General features: G+C 46.6%; 1 protein-coding gene across 1 annotated transcript; it reads left to right on the forward strand.

Annotated features, from left to right (window-relative positions):
* The first annotated feature begins 3013 nt into the window (after positions 1-3013).
* Positions 3014-24074, forward strand: ENPP7 (ectonucleotide pyrophosphatase/phosphodiesterase 7). Its single transcript, XM_033962004.1, has 6 exons — positions 3014-3254; positions 4203-4348; positions 16632-17261; positions 18114-18351; positions 20765-20883; positions 22817-24074. The coding sequence occupies exons 1-6, from the start codon at positions 3014-3016 to the stop codon at positions 22820-22822; spliced, it is 1380 nt and encodes a 459-aa protein (XP_033817895.1). The 3' UTR covers positions 22823-24074.
* Positions 24075-25984: the final 1910 nt, after the last annotated feature.

Below are 25984 nucleotides of genomic sequence, written 5' to 3' on the forward strand. Positions count from 1 at the left end.
TTCTTATGTTCTTATTGTGCACCTGGGGTGATGGAGTGTTAAGTGACTTGCCCACGGGTTCTTGGGCTACTGCTGTCACCATTAGGCTACTCTTCCACTCCTCTATGCCTAAGGTGTGGAGGTTGCCATGGACTCCATTCAGCTAGATAGGAGTTATACATTTTCATAAGGCCTAGGGCCAGCGTCTAAATCCAGCAAAGAGACTGTGAAGAAGACCTCCTCTCCTTTTCTCTTCTACGATGAACGTCCCATTGAGGGCTGTGGACAATTTGCCGATGTAGGAACGGATCGAAGAGGACAATTTGAGTCATTTTGATATGGGTGGCCTGAGAAGCAATGGCTGGCTGGTGTAATAGTTGAAGTCCAGTTTCCAAGACTGCCAGGTGGGAAGATCTGTTCTTGCCCCCCATCTGAAGGAATTTTGTCAGCTGTGAGATTGGGCTTTTGTGTTAGAGAAACTTTATACCTTGGGTGAAGTGAGTTAGGGAGAACATGAGCGAAGGTCCATCAAGCCCCGTGTCCTGTTTCCCCACGGTGGGCAATCCAGGCCATGAGTAGCTGGTAAATTCCCAAGGAGCAAAACAGATCCCAAGTCCATCTTAATAATGGCTTATGGACTTTTATTTTAAGTCCTGCTAAGCTAACTGCTTTCACCACATTCTCTGGCAATGAATTCCAGAGTTTGCTAATAGGTTGAGTGAAGAGTTGCCTTCTCTGGTTTGTTGTAAATCTACTACTTAGCCACCTCATCGCATGCCCCTGATCCTAGTATTTTTGGAAACAAACGATTCCCCTTTACCCGTTCTGCTCTACTCGGTGGAGCAGGTTTAATGCAAGAAACTTTCTGCTAGGACTGGGGCAGCTTTAGAAGGGTTGGTTGAAAGAAGAGCTGTCTAATGGCGCCCCTTCGTTCAACCTGGCTTCTCCAGACCCCCCAAAATACCTGGTGGTCTAATGGCCCCCCTCCTGACCCATTTTGAGTATTGTTCCCCCAACCACTGCATCCTTGGATATACCATGTGAGGGTAGAGCAATGGCATTTAAAGATGGTGCCCAAAAAAGCAACAGCAAATGGGCATTGTTTTTACTCTCTATAAGGTATGGGCTCTGGGGCTGGGCCTACATTAGACCAGCAGGCCAAAGTGACAGGGAGGACCTGACCCGGGGGGAGCCACTGGCCAGATCAGACTGGATATGGCCTAGTCTAGCTACCATTATAACTTCATCGAATGTCCCCTAGTCTTCGTAATTATCGATTTTTCACTCCGTCAAAAATGACAAAGACTCAATGAAGTCACAGGGAAATACTTTTAAAACCAATAGGAGGAAATTTTTTTCACTCAGAGAATAGTTAAGCTCTGAAGCGCATTGCCAGAGGTTGTGGTAAGAGCGGATAGCGTAGCTGGTTTTAAGAAAGGTTTGGACAATTTCCTGGAGGAAAAGTCCATAGTCTGTTATTGAGAAAGACATGGGAGAAGCCACTGCTTGCCCTGGATCGGTTGCATGGAATGTTGCTACTCTTTGGGATTCTAGAATCTTGTTACTCTCTGGGATTCCAGAATCTTGCTATTCTTTGAGATTCTGCATGGAATGTTGCTACTCTTTGGGATTCTAGAATCTTGTTACTCTCTGGCATTCTGGAATCTTGCTATTCTTTGAGATTCTGCATGGAATGTTGTTACCCTCTGGGATTCTGGAATCTTGTTACTCTCTGGCATTCTGGAATCTTGCTATTCTTTGAGATTCTGTATGAAATGTTGCTACTCTTTGGGATTCTAGAATCTTGTTACTCTCTGAGATTCTGTATGGAATGTTGCTACTCTTTGGGATTCTAGAATCTTGTTACTCTCTGGGATTCCGGAATCTTGCTATTCTTTGAAATTCTGTATGGAGCGTTGCTACTCTTTGGGATTCTAGAATCTTGTTACTCTCTGGGATTCCGAAATCTTGCTATTCTTTAAGATTCTGTATGGAATATTGCTACTCCTTGGGTTTTGGCCAGGTACTTGTGACCTGAATTGGCCACCGTGAGAACGGGCTACTGGGATTGATAGACCATTGGCTGACCCAGTAAGGCTATTCTTATATTCTTATGTTTTTAAGGCTTTAGTAAAGGAGGGAAGGGGTGTTGGGGGGGGTCAGGTAAGGGTGGGTGCCACTAGACCAGTGGTTCCCAACCCTGTCCTGGAGGAACACCAGGCCAATTGGGTTTTCAGGCTAGCCCTAATGAATATGCATGAAGCAAATTTGCATGCCTATCACTTCCATCATATGCAAATCTCTCTCATTCATATTCATTAGGGCTAGCCTGAAAACCCGATTGGCCTGGTGTTCCTCCAGGACAGGGTTGGGAATCACTGCACTAGACAGCAGGAATATGTATGGGGGAGCAGGAAGAGGTGTCAGATTGGGATGGGGTTAAGGGACCTGTTGCTGTACCAGAGCTCAAGAAATAGTCTTCCTAGTCAGACAGCAGGCTGGGGGGAGGGGCTATTTCCTCTCCCTTTTAGTGTAAGTTTGGCTTAATTTGTAACGCTATGTATTCAAGAAATCTTTGTGTACTGTAACCTGTCCAGTCTGTGGTCTGTTCTCAGACAGAACCTTAGAAGGAAGGTGGAGAGTACAGAGTGACACAGGGACAAATATTTCCCGTCCCGTTCCAACCAGTCCCTGCCCCATCCCTGCAAGCTCCGTCCCCATCTGCATAAGCCTCAAACACTTTAAACTCATAAGTATTCAAGGCTTGTGTGATTAAGGCAGAGCTTTCAGGAATGGGGAAAAATTTGTCCCCGTGTCATTCTCTAGTGGAGAGGATTGAGGATGCAGATTAAAGGTTTTGACTCAATCCCTTGAACTGGGACTAACTAACCTTCACGTTTATTGCTGATCTCTGGCTGCTTTATTTGCTTATAAAGATCCTAAAGGATTAGATAACTACTAAACTTTGCTCCCTGGTCTGAACTTAAATTTGCTTTGCTTGGGATGGTTATTCTTTCCTATCTGAGCCACCAGGATGTGGGTTACTCCTCTGCTTTTGGCCCTGTTTCTCCCCTTGGTCTCTGCTGTTCCCCTCCAGCAGAGAAAAAGCGCCACCAAACTGCTTCTGATTTCGTTCGATGGCTTCCGTTGGAACTACGACCAAGACGTGGACATGCCGAACCTGAATGCCATGGCCAAGGATGGGGTGAAGGCACAATATATCACCCCCCCTTTCATCACAATAACCAGCCCAATCCACTTCACGCTACTGACAGGTGAGTGCTGTGACCCCCCCCCCCCCCCCAGCTCTTTAAAGACCCTGGAAGTCACCAAACTAACTAACAAGACAAATTCAACATTTATCATCTCTTTAGCGCTCAGTCTAGCATATTATTGCAAACATATTTATTTGATGAATTTATTAATTGATATCTGATTTGTATTCTTACTGACTGTCCAGTCTTCTTTATTGTGAACCGCCTAGAACTTTGTGGTATATAAGAATAAAGTTCATTATTATATTAACCATTCAAGAGACTGTCCCTGCTCAGTAGAACTTACAATCTAATCAGACAAACAGGACAAGTAGGGGGGTTTGTCATTTTCTCCCCTTCCCAGAAATAAACAGAGAAATGCTGAAGACTTTATTTGTTTAGTCAAATGAATTATGAAGAATAAAACAGGCTGACAGAGTGTAGGGAAGCGACTCTAGGACAAGATAATAGCAGAGGTGTTAGGACCACTGGCTCGGTGATTCTGTTGCAGGGTGCTGGATTTAATTCCCACTCCTCAGGCTAGCAATGATTGGGGGTGCTGTGGAAGCAGTGCTCGCCGAAGCCCCTCAAAAAGGGAGGCTCAGCCATTGGGCAATGGTGACACCTAGTGGGCAGATTCAGGGTCCTTGACTGCAGGGATTCAGAAGCAGCTTTGGCTAAGGCCGCTCGCTGCAGTGACTGGACTGACATCGGTTGAGAGAGGAAAATTCTCAGGCAGACTAGAATGAAGGACCCCCGCGCCCGATTCCGAGGTCTCGGACCTGCTACTGACTGAGCAGGAGGAAATTCTTGGTTGAAAAATAATCCAGACATTCACACTACCCTGGCAAACAGAGGAAGGAGGACTTGGGGACTGTCTTGTCACATGGGGGGAGAGGATCCTGCTTGCTGGGGCGAGGGTTGATCTGAGCTACCTCCAGCATTGCTCTATCTGTGCTTTCTTTGCAGGAAAGTATATAGAAAACCATGGCGTTATCCACAACATGTTCTTCAATACATCAAATGGGCTGAAACTGCCCTACTATCCCACCCAGGGCAAGTCAGAGTGGTGGGACAATGGAAGTTTGCCCATCTGGATCACAGCTCAGAGGCAGGTATGTAACCCAAAAGAGACTGAGACCCATCCCTTAGGCAAACTAGAGAGAAAGGATTTCAAACAGTGGCTAATGGTGGAGGGAAGGGGGGGGGGGTCTGGCTTACTGAAAGAAAGGAGAATGACCTGTGTAAGGGGGTAGAAAGGGAAGGCAGAGAAGACAAGTGTCAGTCTAGATCTCGATGAACGGAGAGGAAGGAGGAGATTTGAAAAGGATTTTTACTGCTCCATTTGGGGGGGGGGCAGATGAGAGAAGGCTGAATCTGTCTTTGTTAGCAAACAGGGACACCACGAAAATGAGAAATGTGTGCCCCCACTGGGTCAGCCACATGGTTAGGGTTACCGTATGGCTCCAGAAAAAAGAGGACGGATTGAGACATCCGGGTTTTACTTCCATTGAAAACCATAAAAGTAAAAGCCGGATGTCTCTTCTTGCTGGAGCCATATGGTAATGGTAGAGCAGCTTCTACCACAAAATTAACAAGAAAAAATGCTACATCTGTGAAGTAATTAACGAGCATATAGAAGTTCTCTGCAGCTCATGGCAAAGTGCCACCCCTGGTTCACACACTGACAGATTTAGGACCATGTGTTAAGCCACCAGCAGTTTCTGCATCCCCCTCCCCCCTTGACAATTAAAAAAATAACAGCACCAACCCCCCCCCCTTCCAAACTGACACCCCTTTCCCCAATTTCCCTGGTGTCTAGCACACTCTAACCCTCATGCCTCCCCTGGCCCCCCTGACCTCCATACCCCCCCCCCCATAGGGAGTGCCTGGAAAATGGTAGTACCTGAAACCACATGTTGCATGTAAAGTCAGTCTGCCAAATACCAAATAAAGGTTGGGTTGGGGAACTAGACACCAGGGAAGCTTTATTTAAGGAAGTCGGGGGAAGGGGCCATTGGGGCCAATGCAGAAAGAGGGGTCCTAGGACGCCTCAAACATGGCAGTGATTTTCTCATGCTCAAAACAGCGAATGGACCGCTTAACATCTCATGTATGTGCTGTGCCCCGATGGCAACTCCAGGGCTAGACCTCCATCGTTCTCTATTCACTGCATCAGCCCCTTGGAAGTAGCTGGAGGTGAGTTGCAGTAAAGAGGTTGTGTTAGTTCCAGTTAGAGGTGATTAAAGGATGAGCAAAGTAGGCACAGGAGGTCAGAGGGGCCTGAGGCACTGCTGCCGCCATTTCTAGGGTTACCATATTTAAAAGGGTGACATCCCAGATGCATGGCCCCACCTTGTTCTGCCCCAAACTCAGCCCCCACCCCCCTTGTCTCTTTTTTCCTGCCGGATCTGGAGGAACTCCGAGCATACACAAATGCGTGTGACGTCCAGATGCTTTCCAAAACCCAGACAAACTGCCGGGTTTGGAAAGTCCATTCGGGCTAAAAGAGGTTTTAGCCATTTCGTCTCCTCTACCCCAGACTAGCAGCAGCTGTTTCTTTATTGGGCTGTGGGGAGTTGCCTGAAGACTCACAGGGCCAGGAATTTTGCAGCCTATGGATTCAGTGGGGCACCTGCTTATGGAAGGACGGCACCAGATGCATGCTACTGCCGGCTTATAGGCATGAGCAGAAAGCATTGGGAGCCAAAGGATTCTCAGGTCAGGGTATGTGGATGATACCAATATATGCAATAGAGTAGACACCCCAGATGGTGAGAATAACATGAAGGAAGACCTAGCAAAACTTGAAGAATGGTCTGAAATTTGGCAGCTAAAATTGAATGCTAAGAAGTGCAAGGTCATGCATTTGGGCTGCAAAAACCCGAGGGAACAGTACAGATTAAGTAGTGAAGAGCTTACATGCACGACAGAAGAGCGGGACTTGGGTATAGCGCTGCCCGATTCAGAAAAAAAAATTTCGATTCGATTCGATTCGATTTTCCTGCCCAGTTAGGTGTTTTTTTCAAACATCCTGGTGGGTTTATTTTATAGCCTCTTCACCCCCTTTGCCTTCTCCTAACCACACTGGCGCTGTGGTGTAAACAAAATAAACAATCAATAAATACTTTTCCTCTCTCTGTTAAATCCTAGCTCATGTTTGTGGTCTAACACCAGCTCTGGCAGGATACACGTTTCAAATCTGACATATTGTAATTACAAAATGGAAATATAATTAGTTTTTCTACCTTTTGTTGTCTGGTCATTATTGAAATCTTGTTGGTCCCAGGCTCTGGTTGTCTTCTGATAACTTGCTTGCCAGGGTCTTCTTCTTTCTCCATTCTAACCATCCATCTGCCATTTCTGTCCTCCCCTTCTGTTTCCCTTTCCTCCTCCGGAGGTCTGGCATCTTTCTTTTTTTCCGTCTCCATCCACAGATCCACCTTTTCTTAACTACCCTTTCATCCAGCATCTCTCCCTCCTTCCCCACCACCCCAGGATCCACCATCTCTCCCTTTCTTTTCCCAACTATCCTCCTATCCAGTATCTCTATCCCCCCCTTTACACCATCCCTTGCTACCAACTTCTCTCCCTTTCTGTTCCTTCCCTCCCTAAATCCCATTGTCCATCATCTCTCTCCCTCTCCTCTATTTTCAGACCCATTTCTTCCTCCCCAAAGTCCAGCATATTCACATCTCTTTGAACCCCCCCTTCCCTCCCTCCGTGTACTTCTAAACCAGGGGCCCCCTCCCCTGAAGGTCTGTCCTCCTTTAAGAACATAAGAACATAAGAAGCGCCATCTCCGGATCAGACCTTCGGTCCATCAAGTCCGGCGATCCGCACACGCGGAGGCCCTGCTAGGTATTCACCTGGCTTATTTTATAGCCAACCATATCTTTATATGCCTCTCTCAAGGAGATATGCATCTAGTTTGCTTTTGAAGCCTAGGACTGTCGATTCCGCAATAATCTCCCCTGGGAGAGTATTCCAGATGTCAACCACTCTCTGTGTGAAGCAGAACTTCCTGACATTAGTCCTGAACTTGTCCCCCCTTAGCTTCATTTCATGTCCTCTTGTCCGTGTCAAATTGGACAATGTAAATAATCTTCTCTGCTCTATTTTGTCGATTCCTTTCAGTATTTTGAAGGTCTCGATCATATCCCCACGCAGTCTCCTTTTCTCAAGGGAGAACAATCCCAGTGTTTTAAGTCGATCCTCATATTCCAGTTTCTCCATACCCTTCACTAGTTTAGTTGCTCGTCTCTGCACCCTCTCCAGCAGTTTTATATCCTTCTTTAGGTAGGGAGACCAATGTTGGACGCAGTATTCCAAGTGGGGTCTGACCATTGCCCTATAAAGCGGCATTATAACTTTCTCCGATCTACTCGAGATTCCTTTCTTTATCATGCCCAACATTCTATTTGCCTTATTTGCCGCTGCCGCGCATTGTGCCGACGGCTTCAGGGTCCTATCTATCAGTACACCCAGATCCCTTTCTTGTTCACTTTTCCCCAGAGTTGCACCTGACATTCTGTACTCGTATTCCTTATTTTTACTGCCTAAATGCATTACCTTGCATTTCTCCACGTTGAACTTCATCTGCCATTTCTCCGCCCATTTTTCTAACCGACACAAATCGCTCTGGAGTTCCTCACTGTCCTCCTGCGATCTGATTGCCCGGCAGAGTTTTGTGTCGTCTGCAAACTTGATGATCTCACTGGATGTTCCATTTTCCAGGTCATTGATATAAATATTAAAAAGGATCGGCCCAAGTACCGAGCCCTGGGGCACACCACTAGTCACTCTCTCCCAGTCGGAGAACTTCCCATTTATGCCCACTCTCTGCTTTCGGTTTTCCAGCCATTTGCCTATCCATCTTTGTATATCTCCCTCTATTCCATGGCTTTGTAGTTTCCTGAGAAGTCTTTCGTGTGGAACTTTGTCGAACGCTTTCTGGAAGTCCAAGTATATTATGTCCACCGGCTTTCCACTATCAATTTGCTCGTTCATGGTCTCAAAGAATTGGAGTAAATTCATCAAACACGATTTCCCTTTCCTGAATCCATGTTGACTGGGTTTCATCAAGTCGTGTGTGTCCAAGTGCTGAACTATGCTATCCTTGATCAGTGATTCAATCATCTTGCCGGGGACAGATGTAAGACTCACAGGTCTATAGTTGCCCGGTTCTCCTCTCGATCCTTTTTTGAAAATTGGCGTGACGTTCGCTTTCCTCCAGTCGTCTGGTATCTGACCAGTTCTGATTGACAGGTTTGCAAGTTTTTGCAATAACTCTCCAATTTCAATCTTCAATTCCTTCAAGACTCTCGGGTGAATTTCATCCGGTCCAGGGGATTTGTCACTTTTAAGTTTGTCGATCTGGTAGTATATCTGATCTAAGTTCACTTCGACTGTGGTGAGGCTGTCCTCTATTTCTCCTGTAAACAGTTTCTCCTCTTCAGGTATTGTTGAGGTGTCCTCCTTCGTAAAGACGGACGCAAAGAAGGAATTTAGTTTGTCTGCGATTTGTTTATCTTCCTTGATGTACCCTTTTCTTCCCTTGTCGTCCAGGGGTCCCACTGCCTCTTTTGCAGGTTTTTTCCCTTTCACGTATCTAAAGAAGGGCTTGAAGTTTTTGGCCTCCCGGGCTATTTTTTCCTCATAGTCCTGTTTTGCTTCCCTCACCGCCTTGTGACATTTCTTCTGTTCATCTTTATGTTTGTTCCAGGCTTCGGTTGTCTTCGTGCATTTCCATTTTTTGAAAGAGTCCTTCTTTACCTTTATGGCTTCCTTCACCTGTATGGTAAGCCATGCCGGTTCTCCTTTGCCTTTAGTTCTCCGATCTTTGGAAATCCTCGGAATGTAGAGATCTTGTGCTTCTGCAATAGTATTTTTCAATAGGCACCATGCCTGATCTACTGTTTCAAGTTTGTCCACCATCTTCTCGAGTCGTTTTGTTACCATGGCTCTCATGCAATCGTATTTACCCTTTTTAAAGTTTAAGGTGGTGGTTAAGGTTTTGACATGTTTCTCTTTCCCGATGTCAAGTTTAAAGTTGATTACATTGTGATCACTCGTTCCCAGTGGAACCATGACTTCTACTTCTGTTATCGGTCCAGTGAGACCATTTAGGACCAAGTCCAAGGTGGCGTCTCCTCTTGTCGGCTCTTTTACCATTTGCTCCAGGAAGCAATCCCCTAGCACCTCCAGGAACTTGGCCTCCTTGCCGCAGTTGGAGGCTCCTAGTTTCCAGTCTATTCCTGGGAAATTGAAGTCTCCCAATATAACTACATTGCCTGTCTTGCATACTTGTTTGATTTCCTCCATCATTTCTGAGTCAGTGACTTCCGCCTGTCCTGGGGGACGATAGTAAAGGCCAATTTTTATATCTGCGCCATTGCGACCAGGAATTTTGATCCAGAGGGACTCCAGCTTCTCTTTCCTGTCTGTAATCATTCCAACAGAATCTATTCCTTCCTTAACATATAGGTCTGTCCCCCCTTTGAAGGCCTGCCTCCCCCCTTGAAGACCTATCCCACCCCTGAAGGCCTGCCTGTCCCCCCCCTTGAAGGCCTATCCCATCCCTGAAGGCCTGCCTGTCCCCCCCTTTGAAGGCCTGCCTCCCCCCCCTTGAAGGCTTGTCCCCCCCCCTTGAAAGCCTATCCCACCCCTGAAGGGCTGCCTGTCCTCCCTAAAGGCCTGTCCCCTCCCTTGAAGACCTGTCCCCCCCCCTTTGAAGGCCTGCCTCCCCTCCTTGAAGGCTTGTCCCCCCTTGAAAGCCTATCCCACTCCTGAAGGCCTGTCCACCCCCCTTTGAAGGCCTGCCTGCCTGTCCCACCCCGAAGGACTGATCACTCCCCCCCCACCCAGCATCCAGCTTCCACCGCCCTGGCCTTCTGCTTCCCTCCCTGGCCTCCCCCACAGTTTACCTTCCAGCTGAAACAGCCTGCAAACAAGATCGCGGTGTTAGCGATCTTAGTACCGCTTCGGAGATGGTTCCTCCGTCTCGGTCCTGCCCCCTCCTCTGACGTCAGAGAATGAGCAGGACCGCAACGGAGGAACCATCTCCGAAGCGGTACTAAGATCGCTAACACTGCGATCTTGTTTGCAGGCTGTTCCAGCTGGAAGGTAAACAGTGCAGGGAGGCCGGGGGGAGCGGAAGGCCAAGGGGGTGGGAACCGGAAGCCGGATGCCGGGGGGGGAGAAACCGACAGCAGCACTTCCCGACTGACCCTCCCCCCTCGCCTTCTAAAGCAGGTGCAGCAGCTCCAGCTTTAGGGGGCAGGGGGGAGAGGGTCAGGCGAATCGGGAAGCCGTTTTTTTTTTTTTAACCAATTCGAATCGATTCACCCGAAGTGAATCGGTGAACCAATTTGAATTGTAAATTGGGCAGCATTACTTGGGTGTGATTGTATGTGATGATCTTAAGGTGGCCAAACAGGTTGAAAAGGTGACAGCGAAAGCTAGAAGGATGCTAGGTTGCATAGGGAGAAGTATGGTCAGTAGGAAAAAGGAGGTACTGATGCCCCTGTATAAGACTCTGGTGAGACCTCATTTAGAATATTGTGTGCAATTCTGGAGAACGAACCTTCAAAAAGATATAAAAAGGATGGAGTTGGTCCAGAGGAAGGCTACTAAAATGGTGCGTGGTCTTTGTGATAAGGCGTATGAGGGACAGACTTAAAGATCTCAATCTGTAGATTTGGAGGAAAGGCGGGAAAGGGGAGGTATGATAGAGATGTTTAAATGAGGCAAGTCTCTTAATTGAAAGGGAACTCTACAATGAGAGGGCATAGGATGAAGTTAAGAGGTGATAGGCTCTGGAGTAATCTAAGGAAATGCTTTTTTACGGAAAGGGTGGTAGATGCATGGAACAGTCTCCCAGAGGAGGTGGTGAAGACAGAGACTGTGTCTGAAATCAAGAGGGCCTGGGATAGGCAGGTGGGATCTCTCAGAGAGAGAAAGAGATAATGGTTACTGCGGATGGGATTTTTTAATGTGTATTGCCATTGTATTTTGTTGTTTGTGTAGGTTTACATTGGTCCCCGCCTAGACTTGTAGATAGGCATGCTACAAATAATTTAAAATCTAATATAATAAAATGCTAGGCCGCGCATGCGCACTAAAAAAACGTGTTCCCTGATCCGTCGCGGAAAAACGAGTGCGCATGCGCGCCCCTGGCTCTCACTGTGCACTATGCTCAAGCTGCCGCCAGGGCTCCTCTCTCGAACCGCAGCAGGATCGAGAGAGGAGCTGCGACGGGGGCTTTCAGGACAGAATATGATTACCATGTTTCTTTAGGCAGCCCCGGTTGTTTACTTGGATTCAATGTCAGCATTAGGGTTCGCCGCCCGCCAGCCGCCAGAGCCGGGTGAGGAAGGCCTCGCGGCTAGGTAGGGGGACAACAATCGCGCTTATGCTCAAGCTGCCGCCACAACTCCTCTCTCGAACCGCAGCAGGATCGAGAGAGGAGCTGCGGCGGGGGCTTGAGCATAAGCGCCATTGTTATCCCCCTACCTAGCCGCGAGGCTGCGGCGGCCTTCCTCACCCGGCTCACATTGAATCCAAGTAAACAACCGGGGCTGCCTAAAGAAACAAAGTTTCACGGTGCTTGGCCCGCCAAACAATTCCTGCCGTTGCCGAAATTTGCCCCACCGTTCCTTCCCTTCCTCCATCAGGTACAGTTGAGCTCCGCCTATGTTAAAAGGAGCTGCTTTGAAATTGGAGCCCTGCCGCCACCGTAACACGTTCCCTCTGCCGCGGTCCCATATGTCAGAGAAGGGGCGGGACCAAGGCAGAGGGGAACGTGCTACGGCAGTGGCAGGCCTCCGATTTCGACGCGGCTCCTTTTAACATTGGTGGATTCACTGCACCTGATGGAGGGAGGGAAGGAAAGGTGGTTGGACGCTGTTGAGCCCCTCTTTAGCCTTAGACCCTCTCCTAACTGCTCCCTCCTGTCTCAGACCACTGGAGCACCTGATGGAGGGAGGGAAGGAAAGGTGGTTGTGTGCTGTTGAGCCCCTCTTTGCCCTCAGACCCTCTCCTAACTGCTCCCTCCTGTCTCAGACCACTGGGGGGAGGTGCCTGTCTTCAGCTGCAGGGATGGAGGGAGGGAAGAAGAAAGAAGGGGCCCTGGCAAGCGAGTTATCAAAAGCCAACCATAGCCTGGGACCCCTACATGATATGAATAATGACCAGACAACAAAAGGTAAGAAAAATAATTTTATTTTCTGTTTTGTGATTACAATATGTCAGATTTGAAATGTGTCTTGAGGGAGGCTGCCGCTGCGGCTTTGGACAGAGGGGCACCATTTTCGTGGGAGCCGGCCTTCAGAGAGGCATGGGACGCGGGGACGGATGCGGGAGGGGCTGCCGCTGCGAAGGGCTTTGGAGGGAGAGCCAGCCAGACCGCGAGTGTGGGGACGTTGTAAGCGCGGATTGGTCAAGGAGCCGCCGCTGCCGAGGCTTTGAAATTGCTCTCCCACTGTCACTCCCTCCCGCCCCGGCTCTGCCTCTGCACCTGCCCAGGTTCAAAAGCAGGAGAGGCGGTCATCTAGCACCCGTTAATCTAACAGGCTTAAACACTAGTAAATAAATAAAATGGTAGAACCATGTGAGAGAGATCAAGGAGAAAAGTGATAACGGGGTGTAGCTGAATGGTAGCAGAGAATAGGAGTAGAGAATGACACGGTGACAAAATTCATCACCGTTTCCGTCCCCGCAGATAACCGCGGGAAACCATCTTCATGTCATTCTTTCAGGAGAGAGGGAAGAATCAGAGTATGAATGGCCACAACCACTGACCCGCAAGCTTTGCTTTGAAGAATGCTGGTGTAGAAGGACCGAGGTTGAAACAGACACTACAGAATGACAGTCTCTGGTATCCAGAGCAGATATTGTGATGTCATAATGCCTCATTCCACCAGTGCCTAAGAGCCAATCACATCAGTGATGTCACAATGGCTTCATTATTCAGAGTATGAATGGCCACAACCACTGACCCACAAGCTTTGCTTTGAAGAATGCTGGTGTAGAAGGACTGAGGTTGAAATAGACACTACAGAATGACAGTCTCTGGTATCCAGAGCAGATATTGTGATGTCATAATGCCTCATTCCACCAGTGCCTAAGAGCCAATCACATCAGTGATGTCACAATGGCTTCATTATTCAGAGTATGAATGGCCACAACCACTGACCCACAAGCTTTGCTTTGAAGAATGCTGGTGTAGAAGGACTGAGGTTGAAATAGACACTAGAAAATGACATGGGATTATTTCCCGTGGTTATCCGCGGGGACGGGAACGGTGATGAATTTTGTCACCGTGTCATTCTCTAAATAGGAGGCTGGGGAAGGTAAGAGCAGTGACCATCTGAACTGGTTTGGGAAGGGGAGCCCTCAAAAGTGCTCATCTGAGATAAAGATAAGGGAGGAGAGACTTGGTTACCTCGTGGGAAAGCAGCCACCTCAACCTGGAAATACCTTATAAGGTATTTCCAGGTTGAGGTGGGCGACAGGAAAGCAACAGTTGGGGGAAGTTTCAACTTCTGTTACTATTGGAGTCTTCGTAAATGTACTTAATGATGGACCCAATAGTGCTTTATTTTTCCTCTTCCTTCCCTGGAAATAGAGGGCGATAGTCCTCTGCTCCTTTCTCCTCTGGATTCCGAAGGAGCTCAAAAGAAGTGTGGCTCTTTGGACACGCACCCACGGCTGAAGAAACTGAGCCTCACAAAAAGCCAGTTACGTTACAAGATGCGTGGCAAGTTTACGTGAATGTTCCACGCAAGGGCCTGTTGCTTCATCGTGTCGATTTTCCCAGGACGTCGCTATTAAGTTCTCTGAGACTGAAAATCGATTTCGCAGTAGGAACTTAAGACGACTGAACTTCCCAGTGACTCATTATTTGGCTCCTTTGGAATTCTGAAGGGTATATTACAATATCCTAAAGCTTATTGTCAGTTGAGAAAATATATACTACGCATAAAAGGGTTCTAAGGAACCAAAGAAGAGGGGGAATGAATCAAATTTCCCAAGACGTAATTACCAAACGTTCTATTTTATTACTAACTTTTGCTTCAGAGGTAGAGAAAAATTTGATTTTGAAATGATATCTTCCTAAAAGGACAATCAATATGTTTCCAGATGTGGCCAGGCACACTCAGCTTCCTAGGGAGCAGTTCCTACAGCTTAAGGCTCAGATCTTGGCTGTGGGAGCGACATTTGTCCTTGGATTTCCCTGTAAGTGCCTTGTCCATTATGGGAACGCTAGATACATTTTTCAGGACCCTTCTCATTTGGAAACTTTTATGCTGGATAAACCTGTTCTTCAAGATACTAATTCTTCATTTTACTTTCTGTTGGTTGAGCTGGATGAGTAAATTCTAATTACCCACTGCCTCTTAGTTGTAGATACGTACATTTGAGTGGATTAAGGGTGTATATTTCCCTCATCTTTGTTTGTAAGTAATAATAAATGAAAATTAAAAAACAAAAGTGGAAGAGGATGAAACTTAAGTGGACAGGAGCAAAAAAGAAAAAACTATCAGAGACAGGTGTAGTGAGGGAGTGAAACAAGACTAATGGACAGCAGCCACTAGAAAGAGAATTAGCAGAAGACACCAAAAGGCAGAAGAGAAACTGGGACCAACATGATGGAAAAACAAAGATAGAAAAAATGCATTTTATTTTGGAATTTATTAACTGAAATATGTTAACTAATTGTTCAGTTTCATAACCAGGCGGAGGGGAGGTCAGGGGCCAAGTGTGCCACAGGTCTATCGAAGGATTAATCCAGCCTGATTAAATGTATGGTACCTAGTCTTCTCTAAATTAAACATCTATTTCATATATTCCTAGGTTTAGAGTCATGAGTATGTTCACAGGGCTTAGACTGCAAAGAGAGGGAATTTTGCCATTGATAGGATTCCTTTTTTTTCTGTTAGGAGCTTTTCTTGTTGCTGTTGGGGTTTTTGTTTTGTTTTGGGAAGACCCACGCTTTTAGATGTTTTTAAAATGTCTGCGTCACTGCTAATGGAAGGTCGCTCTTGATGGTGGATTTTGGCTTGAGACCAGGTAGCCTTCCTTGCTGAGAGGCAATGAGTTGTCTAGCTGGTTCATACAGTTAGAAGTTGACATTGTTAACCAGGGCCTTGAAAATCAAAGAAGTCTGAAATAGTTTGGTTGCTCTAGTGGTAGCAGTGGAGTTCAGCCTGGTGGTCTTAGGCGTTGTAGGGTAACAAGTGCCACCTCAAAAAAAAAATGGCTTTCCACTCCAGCTTGAAACATCAGATCAAACCCAAGGTAAGCCAACCCCTGGCCAATCCAGTCGGGTACACGCCAACCCTCTTCCTTTGCTTTCCCAAAATCCTGGTTCCCTGCTGACACTGCAAGACTGTTCCCTCTCAGGTGTGTGCAAGAGTGAGCGGCTGCCTGGTGTTCTTAGAACAGGCTGAACATGATGTACCTCTGGCAGCCCAAACCTGACCCTAGGAGAAGCTGCCAGAGAGTGAGTCTAACTGTGCTGCTGTCTTCCCAGTTCTTGCTTCGGAAGAAGAAAAGTATACTCAGGGGAGGAACCGTAGATTGCAGCAGAAGCGAAGGGAGCAGGAAGGCACAGGGAGTGGGGAGAGACTGAAGACAGGATGCTTTGCGATGAATTAAAAGTGTCGGTGGTGGAGGGGATTGGAAGGAGTATTGGTATGAGGGACAGAAGGAAAAAGAAGACAGAGAAAAGGGATTTATGTGAAAGGAACAAGTGAGACAAGATGGATGTCTGAGGGAGGGAGGGAGGGAGGGAGGGGGTTTAATTTCTGTGAGAGTTGAAAAAAAGCTTTACATGAGTGAAGAGAAGGGAGTTGGGAGAGGGGACAGAGTGTGGTAAATCTTCTGGAAGGAGGGGTAAAATGGAAGAAAAGGAAGAAGTTTGGAAGCACTGCCCCTGATCTGCGTACTTTGTGGTTGGGTGGTCTATCGGGATATTCAGCTGGTGCCCATTGAAATCATCCAGTTCCTTTCTCTTACATTTCTAACTAGGTAACAGCTGGTTTATGTTTTTATCTCTTAGCTTCTTTATTGTATACTGCACAGGGACCCTCGGCATGGGTGGTTTATAAAAACCTAGATTAGATGAGATCCCAGTATGGCAGATTTAGAGAACATTGGATTATAAATGATATCTTTCAGCAAATACCAGTAACACTGCAGTAGGGAAAAATCCAGAAACTGTCCAGGAAGTGAGTGGAACCAAAGGCAAGGAACCGCACCAAAGAGATTTCAGACAGATTAGCAACTAGGTGGTGATCTGGTTGGAGAGAGTTAATGTAATTGAGATTAATCTGTTGGATTCTTTTTACCTCCCAGTTGTGTTTATGGATCATTAAGAATGTTTTTCTCTTCCAGGGCCTGAAAACCGGGTCTCTCTTTTTTCCTGGAGGCAATGCTACCTACCAAGGTGAACAAGTGAATGTGAAGAAGGTGGAAAGTGGATTCCACAAATGGGACAACAAGACAGAGTGGGCAAACAACATTGAAACTGTCATGAGGTGGTTCACAGAACAGGATGTTGACTTTGTAGCCCTCTACTTTGGAGAGCCAGATTCCACTGGACACAAATATGGTCCAGAATCTCAAGAAAGGAAAAATATAGTCAAACAGGTGGACTGGGCCATTGGCCACATTAGAAGCCGCATTGAAGACTACGGGTTGAAAGCCAAACTCAACATGATCATTACAGCAGATCATGGCATGAGAACAATCCTGAAAGAACCAGCGGTCAATGAGATTGTACTTTCAAGGATACCAAATTTCTCCTTCAAGGACATACAGTTTGAGCTGCTTGACTATGGACCCACTGGACTAATTATGCCAAAGGAAGGAAAACTGGAGCAGGTGTACCAAGCCCTGAAAAATGGTCATCCACATCTTAATGTCTACAAGAAAGAAGAGCTTCCAGAGCGGTTCCACTACGGCAAGAATCCTCGCGTACCTCCGTTGGTCCTGTATGGTGACCCAGGATATGTTGTCCATGGAGTAAGCTTGGCTCTTCCATGTTCTTCTACCACCATTCCACTTTTCATACTTTCTATTCCTTTCCACCTGCTGCGATGACACTCCTTCCCTTATTCTTCAGTAGAGTTCATGTTCCTTCAGCTGCCTTAGAGAAGAAAAGCATTGAACTCTACTCCTCCCCCTCCCCCTCCCCATTTAAGCCTTCAATTTTAAACATTTTCCTACTTGAATATCGAACTGCAGTTACTGTGTTCCTCCACTGCGTGTGTGCTCTTTCCTATCTCTTCCCGGGAGGAATGCCCTAGGAGAACCCTCAGCCCTGGGCATCCAGACCCCAATTATCTTCATGGGCTTGGGGGGGGGGGGCAGCAAATCACTAGGTTTTAACAGCCAGACAAATTCAAAGAATTGTCAATGCAGGAAGAAGGGAGATTTCAAATAGCTCATCTGTCTTGTAAGTGGATTTTGGAAATTGTCCTAAGTGTTATTCTATAAACCTTCACACCTAAAATTAGACACGGATGTCCTTATTTTGTAATTATTCGCATGCCTGCCTGTTTCCTGTTAAAAGTCTCTGAGGAAGTGTCCCTGTTCTGTCTGCCTTGGGGGGGAAGGAGATACGTGGTCAGCTCCCTCTTATCTGCCATGGGGGCTGAGTTATAACTAAGTAAACAAGTGTGAGTGTGAACAAGGGAAGGGATCTTACTGGGAAAGCGAAAGCTTAACACTACAACCCAGGGCTCAGGCGGTCAGTGGTTCTTCTGGGCCCGATTCCATTCTGGAGGGATCAAGGATGGGGCCCTCCAACTCCTCTCCAGGGAACTGGTCAGCAGAAGACTTGTCTAATCCTTAACTTTCTTTTCTTTTTTTGAGAAAATCAAAGTTCAGAATAACAAGGGAGAGCATGGCTTTGACAATGAGGACATGGACATGAAAACCATCTTCCGGGCTGTAGGGCCATCCTTTAAGCAGGATCTGATGGTGGAGCCTTTTGAAAGTATACACATCTATGCACTCATGTGTGAGCTGTTGGGCATCATGCCTGAAGCACACAATGGATCTCTGGAGGTCACCAGGAACCTACTGGCAGATGCAACCCCACCCAGCACAGGTACAGTACAAAAAACATATTAAACCAGAGCTGGGGGGGGGGGGGTTACTGGTAAATCTTCTCTCAGATGACTTTCTTCCCCACCTTCCCTCCCCCGGCTCTATACATCTGACACCTACAGTGTGATTTTTGCATAGACCATCTAGGTAAGAAAATGACCCATCCAGGTGTACAGTATTTTATAAAAGGCTTGCTGAACTGTGGAGCCTTTTGCAAAACACACATAGCACCTGCAATACACATGCATTCTGAAGCATGTAGAGCAGAAATGCTAGACTTCACCTCCTCTATTGGTGGAATTTCACATCTCGCTTGCCTTTTCTCTTGTTTGTTTGTCACATATCGAGGCAAGTTCCTTCTCTCGTTCTCTGTTCCACATCCTACAAAGAACCCCATTCAGAAATGAGCGGCCTCGCATGTGCCACACTTTACAAACTCGTAATGTCAAAGGGCAGCCAGTTAAGGCGCTTAGCTAGAAAACTCTCAAGGTGGATTTAAACCCCAGAGATATAAGCATAACTTCAGCGCCCCATCACTCACTGCTACAAACCCCAGGTCCATGCGCTGCCCCATCATTCCCTACAGCAGGGCTGCCCAATTCCGGTCCTTGAGATCTCCTGGCAGGCCAAATCTCTTTCATGCATGTTCATTGTGGATTGTAGATCTCGAGGACCAGAATTGGGCAAACCCCAGAGCCAAATAAGCAGTGTAAAGACAAAGGTTCAAGTTTAAGTATTGTAAGTGCTGTTTATCAAACTCCATGCACTCACACATCTTGCCCACATTCACAACAAAAAAACATAGCTAACTCAAACCCCTAGACGGAATTATTTGAAAAACTTCTCTTTCATTCACCTACTGAAAGCCTGCCTTGTTGGGCTGGTGATGTTGGAGCTGACAGATTACTGAGGGCAGATGCCAGGTGTTTGGGCAACTTATCAGTAATAGTTTTCAGAATTTATGGCAAGTGCACAACATGTGAAAATAATTCCATCCAGTGGTTTGAGTTTACCAGGGATTTCCTCCGTAAAATCCCTTATGGTTTGTTCCTTTTTCTGATTGTTGACAAAAATTTGACCCAATACTTTTTTTTATTTGCAACTGAGTGGGCCGTAGACTAAGGACTAGATAAATGGATACATGTATAAGTTGTATTTAGCCTTTCTTTCACTGTCTCACAATGGAAACCTTGACGTTCCCTAGTAAATCACTGTTCCTGCCCTCTCTAAAATCACCAACACTGCCTGTATCCTGCAAATGGAGGCACAGTTGAAAGTGGTATTAGAGCTCCCCCATGTGGCCATATTGTAGAGTTCACCAACCACAAAGGAACCAATTCATAAGCCTATGACCCCAAAATCCGGCACGTGCTCAATTGTGATCATCTCTGGGAAAAGGTGGCAAAAAGTAGGAAATCCTCAGACTGTTGAGAACGGCTGATTTTCATGTCGTGGCTCCATAAGAAGTATGAAAAAGGACTGAGTTTGGACTGTTGGATTCCACACAGAATTCAGTAAAAGCTCATTTGTTTTTGGAGACTTTAGTCACCTTTTCCCAGAGATAATCACAAATTCTCCAATACTAAGATGTCACTTGTGATGACTTTTCAGTGGCCTAATAATGATTTATAATAATATTTCATATCCAAAAATCCACCAGCTCCAAATAATTTAAGAGGAGGCCTGTATGGTCAGACTTGGAGCAACGTGCGATGACCTGAATGTAATCGATATAATAAAGCTGCAGAAAATGCTGAGAGGATTCTGGGGGCAGCAGGAAAAAGCAGGTTAAATGGTTTCAGTAGGTCAGATTAATGGTCCATCTTCAAGGAAGCCAAAAACCCAAATAGTAGCACTGTGGGTCACTCATTGGGCTTGTCATGAGCAGCACTGAATTCTTGAGATGGTTATTACAGATGTGTTACCAGGAGCTCTTTCACATCTGGATTGCACAAACATACAAACAGATCACAGAGGGCGGCATATGTTAGGAGTCGTTAAAGGCGCATGTTTCCCAGGTGTTCAAAGAGGGCGCAGAGTTAGGTATCCAGCGCTCTACAGTTGAAAACAAATTATTTCAGGCACCTGCTTGTCCGTTGGATCCCCTCAGCATTTGAGCTCTGCTTCTCTTACCAACGACACAGGAAACAACTGCTTCAAACTGTCTGGCCTTGGTTTAGCAAGGGGGGGAGGAAAAGGAAGGGAAGTGGGGGGGGGGGATGGAGCAACACATCTGTACTCCTCCTGCATACTTTAGACTCACCCACCACCAGAGAGGAGGTGAGGCCTAGCAGAGATCAAAAGACCCGACTCAGCAGACCTCGGGGTTCTAATCCCAGCTCTGCCATTTCATCGCTTTCATTAGTAAGATCACTTTTACCCATCCTAATCTGTCAGTTTCCTTTGCTTTGCAGAGTCGCAGGTGGCTTTCATTGTGGTCGTAACATTAGGCTCAATCACAGGTTTCCTGCTCATCGTTTTCCTAGGGAGCCTTATCAACACAGCTATCAGCAGGAGGAGAGAAGGACAACGGGTAAGAAAGCCAACATTACTGCAAATTGAATTTCAGCTGAAACCTCCTTGTGTCTGTGGAAACCCCACTTTCTGTTTTCTCTGAGCCCTTTTAATAAACCAGCCTTGGACCCTTGTGCCACCCATGCAGAGGCCACCTATAGTCAACTGGAGAAATAACAGGTAGCCAGACGCAGACCGACCTGATCACCTCAATCCTAGCATTAGCACCATCCTCTAACAACACGGGCTACAATCATTTCCTTGCAAAACCATAGCTGAGCTGTGACCTTCTCAGCAGCAGGAGCAAAACAAGGGTGAGGCAAGATCACCACCCTCTCCGCCATATTCCAGGCTCGTGTCTTCACCCACTAATGAAGTGTCTACAGGGAAAGGGGAAAAGCCACACTCAAAGCGGTTTACATCCAGGTACTTCAAGCAGTTTTTCTCTCACGGTCTATTAGGAGGATTAGGTGACTTGCCCAGGGTCACAGGGAGCAGCGCAGGGTTTGAACCCACAACCTCAGGGTGCTGGGGCTGTCGTTCTAAGCTCACACATTCCCCACAGAAAGCTGGTATATCAAATCCTTGACTCTTTCTATGCTCCGCAGTTTACAGTGGCGTAAGCAAGGGTGAGCAGCGCTCCTCCTTCCCCTGCCATGTGCACACCATCCTTCCCTTTCCCCATAACTTTTTAACTTCTCCGGTGTGAGCAGCATGCCTGCGTCGGTTTTGGCTCTCCCTTTGACGTCACTTCCTAGACACAGGTCCTGGAAGTGATGTCAGAGAGACATGGGCAGCTTTCTAGCAGTCTCCGATAACAACATGCAAATGGGCTCCTCAGCATTGAAATGAGCCCCCTGGTGGATTCTTAAAAAATGCCAAGACATTTTCTAAAAGCGGTCCAGGGATGCCAGTAGAGGCATGGCAGTGTCAGAGACTGCTAGAAGGCCATATTCTGATGCAGCTGGAAAGATACCGATTCTCTCCTGCCGCAAACAACCCCCTCCTCTTGCCCACTCTCTCCTCTTGACTCCGATGACACCCCCCACCCCCCTTTACCTCCCTGTCTGACCGGAGGGACTCTGATTCCCTCTATCCAGCTGGCCCGCTGCTACAAAACGGGCCTTCCTCTCCCATTGCATCCTGGGATGCACCGGGAAGAAGCTACCCCTGCACAAAACATTGCAAACATTCGAAACATGACAGCAGATAAAGGCCAAATGGCCCATCTAGTCTGCCCATCTGCAGTAACTATCACCTTTTCCACGTCACACAGATGTAGCACTAACTGTACATAACATAACATAACTTTATTTTTCTCAACCGCCTCAATCAAAAGAATTCTAGGCGGTTTACACAAAAGAGAAAAACTGGACAAAAAGCAAAATACAAAATATTATTAGGAAGAATACAGCATATTAACTAAAAGACAAAAAAAATGTAAGCTAATGCAGTAAAATTATTATGTTGGGAATAAAACATCGAATTAAGAGATAACTTTATCAAATAATATTGTCTTACTTTCTTTTCGGAAGGCGCCGTTAGACAATATGGCTCCGCTAATATAGTTGCCAAACCAGGACTGTTGTGTACTTGCTTGAAAAGACACTTCCATCTGCCCCTGTGGACATGGGAAAATACCAAGAACTAAAAATCCAAAATCCCTTCCCAGCTGATTTATGCTCTCTGAACACTTCGTCCCTCCCCAAACTTTCTACAGCTAGGGTGGCCCCATAGCAGGGTTCCAGCTCAGAGCACTTGCCTTCCCGCCTGCAAGGAATTTTAAATTCAGCCATTAAACTGTAGTCTATGGATTCCTCGCAGGCTGATCTAAACCCAAGTTCCTTGTGAAGAATTTGATTGAAAGGCCATTGCTACAGAATTCTCATCTGCAACCCCCTTGTCTCTCCTAATGGACAGTTTCATGAATTCAATGCTTTTCTTTTGCACAGGCGTAAACAGTGTGGTGCCACCGAGACACTGACAGAATGTCACCGAGACTCAGATGGAAATGGGAGACTTTTGCACGCTTGACCACAGAAGAGTTCGAGAACACCCTGCTGTAAAGATGGGACGGAGTGACTGCTGTCTGGTTCCTGCCTTGCCCAGTCTGAGCCTTACTGGGTGCTGTCTCATGAGCTTCAGGACATAACTAACACATGAGTCACTGCCTGACACCTTCCGCCTTCTCTTTCCCCTTTTCCCTTACCGTTAATGAGCTGAAGAGCAGATATCAGAAAGAAGAACTGTGGCATACCATACGTTCCAACATATAAATATGAGTCACTTTGCAGGTGCCCACAGCTGAGTCAGAGGCTGCTGGGGGCTGGAGGTGCTGCTGACATGAAGGCTCTAAGGCTAGAAAAGAGGGAAAAGCCTTGACGGCAAAGGAACGGATGCTACGGTTCATCTCCTAACCCCAACTGCTTCTTTTCTTTAGTAAAGGATGAGTTTGTCTCCTGGGACTGGGCAGATCAGATATGGAAGAGCGTTAGAATCTCAGGGGATAAGAAAGAGACACAGAATGAAGTCTTCAGGAAAATAAATACCAAGAATGAACTTAATCCCCCAGCCTTAGCTCCACAATAAAACAGAATCTTCTGGAAGTACCTTTCTGCCGAGTCTTTTCAAAAATAATATAGAGCCATGAGATGCTTTAATGCACTAATGGTTAACACTGTGCTCTGAATCAGAAGTAAAGTAAAAATGGGAGTTAAAATGGAGGAAAGTTCAACTTTATTTCAGTGCCATGTAACTCTCATGTCTAACCTTTCTGTTGGAGGCTCTATGGCTGAATCGTAACTGCCCCAGCACAAGAGAGTCACCCTCCACCATTCTTAGCTGTCTGGCCCAAACCCATCCACCAGCACCATTAGGTAGACAGGTGGGTTAGTAGTGGACAGATTAGGCAGATGAATGATGGGCTTTTGGTGGTTGGTTAAAGGGTTGAGTAGGCGAGTGGAGATTAGACACAGGAGAGAGTTTTAGCCGAGGTGGAAGATCTAGGCCCAGCAAGCCCAGATATGAAGTCCCAGGAACGCCACACAGCTAGTAAGCTAGGGCCACTCTCGCACAAGAGTCCTTGACTCTGGAACCATAAGAACGTGTTCTTGAGTAGGGACCAGGCTTTCTCTACGGTCTCCATCTTCCGTGAGCTGTTTCTGAGTTTATGTCTCACCATTTTCCTCATAGCTTCGTAGTTCCCTTTTCTGAAGTTGAGTGCCATCGCTGTGGTTCTCTTCACTTTTGATGTACTGGATCATGTTGTGATCACTGTTTCCTAGTGGCCCTACTACTACCACCTCCTTTGCGGGGCCCCCTAGACCGTTGAGGATTAGGTCAAGAGTGGTATCTCCTCGTGTCGGTTCCTGGACCAGCTGCTCCAAGAAGCAATCCCTCACAGCCTCCAGGAACTTTGTTTCCCTCGCGCTGCTGGAGTGTCCAATGCTCCAGTCTATCCCAGGGTGGTTGAAGTCTCCCATAACCGTCACCCTTCCGCTTTTGCATTCAAGCAGGGTTAGAACCACGGAAGACTGTGAAAACCTGCAAAGGGACCTAACGAAGCTGGAAGAGTGGGCCAAAAAGTGGCAGATGCGTTTTAATATAGAGAAATGCAAGGTCATGCATGTTGGGAAAAAGAACCCGATGGGGGGAACATTGCTAGATGTAAATACCCTTGAAAGAGACCTGGGTGTGCTGGTGGATACAACAATGAAAGCATCAGCACAATGCGCGACAGCCTCAAAGAAAGCAAACAGAATGCTGGGTATCATCAAGAAGGGTATCACGACCAGGACAAAGGAAGTCATCATGCCACTGTACCGTGCAATGGTGCACCCGCATCTGGAGTACTGTGTCCAGTATTGGTCGCCGTACCTCAAGAAGGACATAGCATTGCTTGAGGGGGTCCAGAGAAGAGCGACGAAAATGGTAAGAGGTATGGAAAACCTTTCATATGCCGACAGGCTAGAACAGCTGGGGCTGTTCTCCCTGGAAAAGAGGAGACTTAGAGGAGACATGATACAAACTTTCAAGATCCTGAAAGGCATAGATAAGGTAGACAGGGACAGATTCTTCAGACTGTGGGGAACAACAAGTACAAGGGGGCACTCGGAGAAACTGAAAGGGGATAGGTTTAGAACCAATGCCAGGAAGTTCTTCTTCACCCAGAGAGTGGTGGACACATGGAACGCACTCCCGGAGGTTGTGGTGGGGCAAAAGACACTACAGGGATTCAAAGAAGGTTTGGATAAATTCTTGAAGGAAAAGGGGATTGAAGGATACAGATAGAAGTAAGGATAGGTTTTTTTAGGGCAGGGAACACTTGACAGGTCATGGACCTGATGGGCCACAGCGGGTGCGGACCGCTGGGTGCGATGGACCTCTGGTCTGATCCCGGTGGAGGCAACTTCTTATGTTCTTATGTTCTTATAAGAAATGCCGCTGCTGGGTCAGACCAGTGGTCCATCACGTCCTTGTTCAGCAGGAACTTATCTAACTTTGTCTTGGGTCTGGGGCAGGAGGTTCAGAAGGCCGATCTTTTAAAATTTCCCACCAATGCTAACTGAAGTTGGGGGTAATGTTCCAGCATTAAAATTTGGAAGTAATAAAACTGAACTAGAAGAAATAGTTTAAAAAGGTTTAAGTCCATTAAAACAAGGTCTCTCTTTTACTCTCCACTCGGGGGGGATGTCTAGAAAAGACGCCTAAAGTTGGGTACTTAATTAGTAAATTGGCTTCAATTATGAGCTCATAACTGAAAAATAAAAATGAATTGGCCGATAGGTACTTATCTACAAAAGATAAAGTACTTAACTCCAATGTAGGTGTGTTTAAGGGTTGAGAACTAGGCGTGATTTTCTAAAGCAGTGTTTCTCAACTCAGTCCTGGAGTCAGGTTTTCAGGATATCCACATTGAATTTGCATAAACTCGATTTGCATACACTGCCTTTCATGCATGTTCATTGTGGATATCTCAGAAACCTGATTGGCAAAGAAGTTCTCCAGGACCGACTTGACAAACACTGTTCTAAAGGTCTTAAGCACCTCTAATGTAGACCTTGAAAACCCAGACGCTACTAAGCATAATCATTTAGTCTTATATCCCGCCAGAGCACGAA

The sequence above is a fragment of the Geotrypetes seraphini genome, chromosome 10 (genome assembly GCF_902459505.1).
Source record: "Geotrypetes seraphini chromosome 10, aGeoSer1.1, whole genome shotgun sequence".
In the NCBI taxonomy this organism is placed as follows: Eukaryota; Metazoa; Chordata; class Amphibia; order Gymnophiona; family Dermophiidae; genus Geotrypetes; species Geotrypetes seraphini.